The sequence below is a fragment of the Sitophilus oryzae genome, unplaced genomic scaffold, assembly GCF_002938485.1.
Source record: "Sitophilus oryzae breed Bouriz unplaced genomic scaffold, Soryzae_2.0 scaffold_947_pilon_pilon, whole genome shotgun sequence".
In the NCBI taxonomy this organism is placed as follows: Eukaryota; Metazoa; Arthropoda; class Insecta; order Coleoptera; family Curculionidae; genus Sitophilus; species Sitophilus oryzae.
Window position 1 is genome coordinate 483,566 of NW_022147580.1, and position 11,337 is coordinate 494,902.

Sequence of the window (11,337 nt, forward strand, 5' to 3'; positions counted from 1 at the left end):
AAGATATACAGGCCAGCTTTGACAATAAAATACTTAATTTAGAAGAAAGTTTATATAACAAGATAATAGAAAATTCCAGGGAATTCGAAGAAAAGATTATAGAGAGAATTCCACGGAGCTTCAAGACAAAATAACACAAATTGAGGACGATGTAAATAGAAAAATAGAGATTTTGAGAAAAGAAATGGGAAAGGCAAATTCACCAAAATGTCAAGAAATACAGGAGGATCCGAAACTAGTCGAAAATAAGTATACTTCAAAGTTAGTTATGAAGCCTCCACAGTTTGACGGAAAAACCGCTTGGGCCAACTACTTTTGCCAATTTGAAGCCGCTGCAAGAGCGAACGGATGGACAATCGCTGAAAAAGCTACCGCTTTGACTATCGCACTGCGGGGAGATGCGACTGACATCCTGCAGACACTATCACCATCGGAACAGCGAGATTATCAGCAATTGGTACGACATTTAGAAATGAGGTACGGCCAGGCTCATTTAGAGCATGTATTATTCCCATTCCCAGCTCAGAAATCGCATTGAGAAGTCAAATGAGTCTCTGCAGGAGTTTGAATCGGACATACCCTGCCTCGTTCGCCTTGTGTACCCTGCTACACCCGAAAATATTATGGAGCTGTTAGCAGTACAGGCATTCTCAGACGGCCTACGTGACAACGAGACAAGGAAAGCGCTTCTTGCTAGAGCCCACCCAACGCACTTGGTGGATGCTTTAGCACGTGCCCTAGAATTTGAGGCCGCGAAACAAAGTTCTCGGTCTTTAGGAAGAGTACGGGCCATAGACGAATGTTCCGACGAATCCGTGGCAGGGATTGTTCGGAAAGTTATGGATCAGTACATAGGCAAGAAGGAGCCGATTCGATGCTGGAACTGCGGACAGGTAGGACACGTGCGAAGCCGTTGTAAGGAGAAGAATGAAGAGCCGGCTTCGTCGAGGTCGGAAAACTACTAAGGGTCGAAATGAAGGGGCATAGGTCGACCTGTACCCAACATGCCCCAACGAAAACTGCTCAAGTCGCCTCGCTAGAACACAAGTTCAACAGCATTTTTGTGGATGGTTTTCTTGATGGAGAGTTCCGGACCATGCTGTTGGATACAGGTGCGACGAAAACTATCATCAGACCGGACATTCTTGAAACATCGAAGAAGGTTAAAGCAACAGAATGGCGACTACGTACTGCTACAGGGGGCTCCGCTGCTGTCCATGGAGAAGTAAACCTTAATTTTGTTATTGGGAGCACCAGTTTCGAACATCCAGTGTTAGTAGCAGATATCGAAGATGAACCTATTCTCGGAATGGACATCATGACCACTAGAGGTTTTGAACTAAACTTCAAACAGAGAATTTTGAAAATAAATGAAGAAGAAGTAGTTCTACATCGAAAATGTGAGGAGACGCTTCGCGGGGTAGTAGCAGAAGATGTTTCGATCCCTGAGCGCTGTGAGATATTTTTGGATGGTTGTCTGGAAGGTAAAATGAATAATGGGAGTATTATTCTGGTGGAGCCAAGGAACCATGACAGCGAAATAGGACGAGGGATCGCTGTTAGCCCTGCTACGAGCGAAGAAGGCTGTACCGGTAAGAGTAATGAACACGAATTATTATTTTGTATCCTTGAAGAAGGGAACCCTGTTAGGGTACTGTTGTTCGGTCTCCTCAGTCATTCGAAGCGTGGAAGCCTCCAAAGTTTCGACTTCAAAAATTCCGGACAAAATGGTGAAGGAGTTAGTAAACGTTAAGGGATTATCTCCCGAAGATAGTAGAAAATTGAGAAACCTGGTAATCAAGTATAAAGATGTTTTTGATAAAGGAGAAGCAGGGCAAAGAGGTCGTACCAATTTAGTACAACATAAAATTGATACCGGAAACGCACGGCCAATCAAACAAAATCCGAGAAGGCTTCCACTCGCCAAACGTGAAGAAGCTGACAAAATCCTTCGGGAAATGAAAGAAGAGGGTGTCATCGAACCATCTAACAGCCCGTGGACATCGCCGGTAGTACTAGTAAAGAAGAAAGGCTGTACCACCAGGTTCTGTGTTGATTATCGGCAGCTCAATAATATTACCAAGAAGGATAGCTATCCCCTGCCGAGGATAGACGATACTCTAGACACGCTGGCGGGATCGACAATATTCTCTACCTTAGATATGAAGAGTGGATATTGGCAAGTCGACATGGCGCCGAAAGACATAGAGAAGACAGCGTTCTCGGTGGGCTCCGGACTGTGGCAATTTACCGTCATGCCTTTTGGATTGTGCAACGCGCCAGCTACCTTTGAAAGACTAATGGAGTCTGTGTTAAAGGGACTAGCCTGGACCACCTGTTTAGTGTACCTGGATGACATTATAGTGGTGGGGAAATCCTTCGACGATCATCTGAAGAATTTGGAAGAAGTTTTCAAGCAACTTGTGAGCTCTGGTTTGAAACTTAGCCCCAAGAAATGTCATCTGTGTCAAGAAAAAGTACACTACTTGGGCCATGTGGTCTCCTCCCAGGGAGTTGCGGTAGATCCACAGAAGACCAAGACAGTGGAAGAGTGGCCGATACCCAAAGACAAACATGAACTCAGAAGCTTTTTGGGGCTATGCACATACTATCGCCGTTATGTACAGGGTTTCGCCACCATCGCAAAACCATTACCAGACTTACCGAAGGTGAGAGGCGTTTCTCTTGGGACTTAGATTCTGACGAGGCATTCCGAAGACTGAAGAAAGCCCTGACTAGTGCGACTGTACTTAGCTATCCTTTTGGCAACGGAAACTTTATATTAGATACCGACGCTAGCAATGTTGGATTAGGCGCTGTTCTGTCTCAAATCCAGGATAGTCAAGAAAAAGTAATTGGTTATTTTAGTAAGACCTTGACAAAACCGGAAAGGAACTACTGCGTGACCAGACGAGAATTACTAGCCGTAGTTAAAGCAGTGGAACACTTCTACAAGTATCTCTATGGAAGAAAGTTCTTGTTAAGAACAGACCATGCTGCTTTGAAATGACTGTTGGAGTTTAAGAATCCTGAAAGGCAGGTAGCTAGATGGATCGAACAATTACAAGAATTCGACTTTGACACAGAACATCGAGCTGGGGCAATCCATCGAAATGCCGACGCACTTTCCAGAAGACCTTGCGATAAGGACTGTAAGCATTGTTCCCGAGCAGAAGAGAAAGAAGCGAAACCCCTAAGAACAACTGTGGTTAATGATATTTGGCAACCCGAAGATCTCGCAAATGACCAAACCACTGACCCAGAATTAGGTTTAGTAATTAACTGGAATAAGACAGACCAAAGACCAACGTGGGAGGAAGTTTGCAGATATTCGCCGAACGTGAAGTCGTACTGGGCCCAGTGGAATTCTTTGGTAATAGATGACGGGTTACTTCGCCGTGTGATCGAGAGAATAGAGGGACAAGAAGAGAGAAGGCAGATCGTCATTCCAAAGAAGAGGGTCCAGGAAGTCTTGGAGGAAATTCACAATGGATCCAGCGGTGGACATCTTGGTGTTACCAAGACACTTGGCAAGCTGCGAGAACGGTTCTTTTGGGTGAACTGCAAAGAAAACTTGAGGGCTTGGTGCAAGAAATGTGATGTTTGCGCTGCTATCAATGGGCCACAAAAGCGCGGTAAAGCTCCAATGCGCCAGTACAATGTAGGCAGTCCCTTCGAACGAATAGCGATCGACGTGGCTGGTCCTTTCCCGGAGACGAACGATGGCAACAAATACATTGTGGTAGTAATGGATTACTTCAGCAAATGGGTCGAAGTCTACGTGTTGCCAAATCAAGAAGCGTCCACCATTGCTCATGCTCTTGTTAAGGAATGCATCTGCAGGTTTGGTGTTCCCATGGAGCTGCATTCAGATCAGGGAAGAAACTTTGAGTCCAATCTGTTCCAAGGCATCTGTGAAGTCCTTAACATCCGCAAGACCAAACCAAACCAAACCAAAATCCGATGGGATGGTTGAACGCATGAACAGAACTATCAACCGTTATCTGGCCAAAGTAGTCTCTGATCACAAAAGAGACTGGGACAAATTTCTTCACCTGTTCCTGTTGGCCTACCGTTCATCCGTCCAAGAATCTACAGGGCAAACTCCAGCTAGCATCGTTATGGGACGGGAAGTGCGCCTACCCTGTGATCTGAAATTTGGTTGCCGACCGGGAGAAGAAGTCGGGGATTCAAAGCGCTAGTGACCGAATGAAGGAGCACTACGACATTCAAGCTGAGCATGGGGGATACCAACCAGGGAATTTGGTGTGGCTGTACAACCCGCAGAGACGTCGTGGATTATCTCCGAAGCTACAGTCCTCGTGGGAAGGCCCATACGAAGTCATGGATAGGATTAATGACGTCGTATGAGAACCTGCAGCTTTGATCCCTCTGATTCGGAGATGTTCTTTGATGATTTCATGGCCCGATACAACAGCAGTGAGAAGACTCGCTATGGTGTAACCAAAGAAGAACAACGAAACCTCTTTTCCGTGCCTCCTTATTATTCGCTCGCTCACTGTGTGTCCCGAGATTTGCAGATGTCCAGAGGAATCGCTGCGACGTTCAATGAGAAGTTTGGGCGTGTCGAAGAACTACGCCGACAAGATCTAGAGGTTGGAAGCGTCTTAATTCAACTGTTTGTTTTCCTTTCTTTTTAGTTTCAGTTATAGCTAGTATGTCTAGGTCAATGTTTTCAAATTCTTTAATTAGTTCGCCCTCTTTGTCATTTAGCGACCGGATGTTCCATGTACCAAATGTTAGCCCTTTTCCATTTAAGGTTCCTTTCAATGTCCGTTTAATGCCAAGTTCCATGTCCGATAATCCTGCTCCTTAATCCATTGGTTAGTTCTAGTTTTTTGAAGTTCGTGTAATCTTTCTCAGTTGTTCTCCAAATTTATCAATTTCCTGTGATCTCATATCGGGTTTTCTCTTCTTGTCGGCGTTATTATATTGGCTTGTTTACTCCATATTTATTATGTTGCTTGCATCATATACCTTATCGTTTATAATTAGTTTGTTGTATCTAAGTTTTGCTTTTTCGCCCTTTTTCCATGCTTCTTTCATTTCGGACACCAGAATTTTTCTTTCTTCTTGTATTTGCTTTGGGTAATCCTCATCAATCCATATGTTAGATCCTCTTAATCCTTTAGTTTTTCCTAGTATTTCGAATTTCTTATTTGTAGTTGTGAATTGTACTAATATTGGTCTCGTTTTACCTGGGATTTGTTTGCCTATTCTTCTTACCTGGTCTACATCAAATTCTGGTTTAATAGGCACTCCCAAGGATTCACAAATTTTAATTGTCTTGTGTTTGGTTAGTTCGAAGTCCTCTTTTTCATCTTCCATAATACCTTTAAAAATCAGATTTTTCTTTCTAATCTCTCTTTCCAAATTGGCAATCTTTATTCCTTGCGCTTTAATTTCTGTCTTCATCGCCGCATTTTCTAGCTTAGTATCTCTCAGCTCCTTTATAACATCGGATAGTTTACCATTCATTACTTGCATATTTTCTCTAATAAAATCAAACATTTCTTTTATTTCGTTCATATCGGATTGTTTTTGTTTTTGCTCCATATTATTTTCCTTTTAATTATAGGGATTGCGAAAAGAACAGACTCTCCTCAACGGATCGGAAGTCCCTTGCTCTTATCAATCCCCAAATATCCTGCTCTCGGCACGAGCTGGCAACAGCAAGAACAATTTTAACGAGAAACCGCTAAATACCTCAATTCTCTTATCAGTTAGATTTAGATTCCTGAAATTTCTTTATACGTTTTTGCTACTATTTATATTTAATTCTAGATTTTTTACCTCAGCATCGAATTGTAAACATGTAATTTCACTATACGAATAAAAAGTTCAAATTATTTTTTATTACAACTCGCGATATACGGGAAAATTGCAGATCAAGAATAATTTACGATATTTCCCAAACAATGCCACGTTGCCGCTGCGGAGTAACTTTATACTATAAACAATTATTACAATCTAACAAAAATGCCTTAGCTAGCCTGAGAGAACAATTATTATTATTATTATTTCACATTAATTACAACCCACATTACTACCCATAGAAATCAAGTTAAACCGCTTACCTAAATATAAGTTAACAGGTGGACATTTTTAATTTCTTTTCTTAGGAAGCTGTAGATTAACCCTCGGGCGGGCGCGCGTACTTAAGAATCAAACGACTGGGCGCGTCGTGATATTCCGTAACGGATTTCTATTTTTATTGTTCTGTACCTACTTTAGAATATTTTATTGTGAAATTTACGATGCTCAATAATAACATGCAACATTTTAGACACTTATTTAAATTAGCAACACATAAAAACCTTATACACATTATAAAAAATGAACTAAACGAAATATTTTTAATATTCAAAATAAAAAGAATTCTATATAACCTTTACCAACTCATAAAAAATATACCATACCGAACATATAATAAAAGGAACGAAATAGAACATATTATAATAAAAGGAACGAAATAGAACAATTTAAACATACAAAAGAAAGAATTAAAACATTTTAAACCACTGGAAGTAGACTAAAGTATCTATCTAAATGTTTAGTTTTTCTTTATTGGTAGATATCTACAGATAATACAATTGATTAGTCTTTCAATGCAGATTCTGCAAACAAATTTGTTGCATGAGTTGCACAAACCGATAGATTGTAAGGGTTTCACAAACAGGGCAGGTTCCAACTCGCTTCTGATTGCCTCTAAATGGTAAATTTACCTCTTGAGCATATTTACCGAGGAAAACTTGCAAATCTGTGAGAAGAATTAGTATACCGGCCCATTCCTTCATTACTACAAGTTATATATTATATTATATTTAACAGGATATTACAAAAACAATCAAAAAAATGTATTAACAACTCAAAATTACATCAAATAAAGAAAAGTAAATAAATAATATGACTACTATTTTACTTACATAACCGGGCCCGGGCGCGAAGCGGCACGGAGTACCTTATTTCTGTATTTGTAAAATTAAACAACAGAATTGCTATTAAGCCAAAATCACTGGATACGCAACCATTATGGCCAAGGGAGTCAAATATCCCTAAATAAGAATATTATGAAATGAACTTATTATTTATTAATAAGAATATTTAGTGTGCACACTGACCTACGTCCAACGGATATTTTGTTATACTGAAATTGGCAACATTGCGGTAGGGTTAAGTTGGTTTTCTGATTATCACTGCCTGGACGTGTCTACAATGTATGAATACTACAATGAATTTTCTTCCGAAAAAAAAATATTTTTGTAAACAAACAAGGTGATTCAAACATATTTTTCTTTGAAATATAACCACTTCTAAACTAAATTTACTGCTTATTTAATTATTGTTAAATTTATTAATTATCAAAATTTGTAGTCTTGTTTGATATAAATACCTAACATGGTGAGTCAAAACTAAATGTATTTTTCTCTACATTATATAGCAGTATTTTGTATCATAATCGAACAATGTTTTGTTTAATCTTTTTGTTTTATTAAGCACTTCCTCTATGTAGTAAGTAGATAGTACATAGGTTTGACAGTTTTAATGATAAAAAGAGCGAAAGTCAAATCTTCTCTTATAATTTCAAAAATACAAATATCATATTAAATATCTATTTTAGGTATAGGAAGTGCTAAATAAAACAAAAAGATTAAACCAATCTATTTTCGATTGTGTTATAAAGTGCAGGGTGCTCCAATAAAAGTAGCGGAGAAAAACATTTAATTTTGACTCACCCTGTATATATGAAACAAGATTACATATTTTTTTGGAATGAATTTTGAAAAAGACGCTATTATATAGTAATGCCTGTTAAAAAATATAATTCTCTGAATTTCGAATTTTCAGAGGGGATTATCCCAAGCCTGGGTATCCTGTATATGTCCTGTATATGCCCGATTGTTTTTTGTCGCTTATTTTCTCACATTTGGTAGCAGAGCCAATCAAGTGTCTATACATTGGAACATTTTAAAAAAAAAATTTCTTTGTTTTTATCTAGGTCGTCCTTCCTTCCAAAGCCATCAAGAATGAACGTATACTGGAGACGTTGATGTTTCAAGCTAATTCGGGCATGTACAGAATACAAGACTCTTATATAAGAGAATGTACTCAAAGACTGCAAAAACAAGATTCCCGATTTTCAGAATGGGAATCGTTTGACTATAGTAATTAAGACAATCATTTGTATAAAGTGTATTTCATTGACATTTGTTGAATTAATATACCTTTATTATTTAACTATTTTTATATATAAACATATATTTTTTTCTTGTAATAAATTTTACTTTATATATAAACCTAATGAGAGTCGCTTTCTATATTAATAATAAATATGAGTGTTATTTTGGTTTTTATTTAAAAACAAAAAATAATTTAATTAAATTCATACTAGTTAACTTAAATGGTATTAGTAGGTATCGGAAAAAAGTAATGAATATTTTTAATACTTGTAAAAAAGCATGTTATAAATGTGCACAAAACAAAAATATAGTTTATTTTAAAGGAGAAAGTAATAAAAAAATTACATTTGTGCAAAAATTTAAACATTTTAATAATTTGTTGTTATAGATTAGATTATAAACAAAATGTATACATATATATTTATAATAAATTATGTTGTGTTTGTGACCGTATTATATCTAAACAGATAACTGATTTTCCTCATTATCGGTCAAATATTAATTAAGATTTTAACATTGAAAATGTTAACATTTTAAATGTTCGTATATGGAGGCCATGTTACGAGTTTGCATCTATGTCAAATGAGGGGTCAAATGACAATCATCATCACCAGAGGCATCATATAGGAAAGGTTGGGGGACAAGCGCCCCCTCCCAAATGGTCTTTCAATGGACGGGTAATAAAACTCATAAAAAAAAATAAATATTGAGCAAAAAAATTTAAATCGGTTCTACGAGTATGAAAAAAAAAGGTAGAGATTTACACAGAGATTCCTCAAGTAACCTAATTGAGTATTAAGAGCCTATTTTTGAAAATGTATACCCTAAAGAGTGAAATTAAGGGTCCAAGTTTGTATAAAATTTTTCTTATGTGATGTAACCAAAAAAAAATATAAAAAAGTTGTAACAAAAATCCATAAAAGATTCTTGGAAATTTCTCCCTAAAAGGGTGAAATTAAGCTTAAATTATATAATTATGTATTATTGAAATTTTGCCCAAAGGTTAAGCCCAAACCTTAAGCAACGAAACCATAGCTACTATAAAGAGATTCTTGAAAATTCATCTCCTTAGAAGGTAAATTGGGGATGTATGCTAGTATTAAACATTTAAAAATATTTTCTAAGAGAATGAAACTTTATTCAAAAAATCTTTATGTGATATTCAGGACTAAGAAGCGATTTTTTAAAATATAAAAAACCTGAAGTTAAGGCTAAATATATGTTTGTATGAAAATTCGTTCTTATTTGGTCTAGAATGTGTAATTTTGCACAAATATACCCTAACCGACGTAATTAAATACTTAGGCGATTTTTGGCAATATCCATTTGGAACATTTCTTATATCGCCTCTTTTCGAGCCGTATGCCTGTCGGTGGTCAGTGCAATTCAGGGTAATTCTTTGCCATTTTTTTCTAAAAACGGCTAGAAGCCTTTTTTAGAACTATTAAAGTTGACGTTTCTCAAAATGACGTAATTGAACGCTGAGAAAAAACAATTAACACATATTTGGAAGATAATGTGCTGTAACAAGGGGGAAAATTGCGTTGAAGTTGGAGGGAAACCCCCTAGCAACACTGGGGACATTCGCAGTGCAAGTCGTGAGTGCAAAATGGTAAACCGTCTAACACCGAGAGGCAAGTAGGGACGTATCGCCAGCTTTGCCGCTATTGCTGGACAGATGAAAATAGCGGTGCTGCCAAAGGATTACCCTGAGTTGCACTGACCCCCAACAAGCAAACGGCTCAAAAAGAGGCGATACTGGACAAAGTAGTAGCGAGGGGATTGCAACTCAACGTTCTAGAAAATGTGGGCCAGAGCTTCTCAAGAATCGGCGGATTGGGTGGTGGAAACGGCACCTAAGCTTAATAATTAGCAGGGGCCGGTATTGGGTGCAAGAAAGGGATAAAACATCCCTATACAGGCAACAACCATGGTTTTTCTGTCGAGGAGCAAGGGGAAAGACACCACATACTTGCTCTGCCTTACCCAGGCTCAAAACTCTATATAAGGACATCACGTTGAAGAGTCATCAACTCGAGATGGTAGGGCCATGGTCAGGTCTTACCAATATATATTGTTCTCAAATTAAAAAGGCAATAGAGAGAGGGATTATAGATTATAGATCTATTATAGATTAGGGACAACACCGATATCAGGTCTAAGGAGAACCAAGTTAAAGAGGTGAATAAAATGGACACAAATAGGACTAGCAATGAATAGAATAATCTTATTTATTCTAAGTGCTTACTTATGTCAGGTGTAAGCTTCTTATCGATGATTCCTATTTTTTATATCTTGACCTTTTAATTTTATATTGTATATTTATGATTTTAGCCCCTTTTCCAAAAATTTATCAAAATCGCAGAGTTTACCGGTATATATTCTATACCGGCTGCGTCTCAAGAGTGGCTCACCCCTATAACTTTTTTGTTTCTTCAGATAAAAAACGAGATTTGGTATATGACATAAATTAGGATTAATTGACGAATTCAATTGTTTTTGGTCACTTCCTCTTTAACCGGAAATAACTACAACTTTTGATTTTTAAATGGCACCCTCGGTATTTTTTTACTTTACTCGAAAGAAAATATCACTCTGAATAGAATGACATATCATATGTCAACAAAAAAATTCTTTATGGGTATTTCGCACTGCACTGCAAGAAAATCTACAAAATAAAATAGTTATTTTTTGTAAACACTTCTGCGTTAAACCTAAACGGACGCTGCTTGTCAGAAGTTATGTTTACAGTAATACAAATTTGCCTAACAAAGAAAAAAATGCATAAGATTTCCGAAAGTTATCTCTTTCCGTCGTCGGAAGCAAAAAAATACAAAAAAATAAAGAAAAAAACTATTTAAAATATTTAAATTCAACTATTCGAAAACACTTTTTTTAAAACAGATACGTCTACAAGAAACCGTTGACGTTCTGTTAAAATGACATTACATCAAGTTAAACTTCAAAATTAACAATTACTACCTGATAACAATTACTTAATAAGGTAAAACCAAAAAGCCCCTAACTTTCTGAATGATTATTTTTAAATTTTACGTATGTTATGTTTATTTATGTTATGTTCTCTAAAATCAAAGAAGCGATTGCCATACGTTATTAACATCTACAGATGCATGAG

At 37.3% G+C, this 11,337-nt stretch overlaps 1 protein-coding gene across 2 annotated transcripts in view; it reads left to right on the forward strand.

The window, feature by feature from the left end:
* Positions 1–8,498, forward strand: part of LOC115891057 — a 329,806-nt gene extending 321,308 nt beyond the window's left edge. The window contains exon 26 of one of the 2 annotated variants that reach the window (XM_030911456.1): positions 8,021–8,498. In XM_030911456.1, coding sequence (XP_030767316.1) covers positions 8,021–8,194 — 174 coding nt within the window. In that variant the 3' untranslated portion in view covers positions 8,195–8,498. The remainder of the gene's footprint in view (positions 1–8,020) is intronic. The other variant, XM_030911455.1, reaches the window with a different exon arrangement.
* Positions 8,499–11,337: the final 2,839 nt, after the last annotated feature.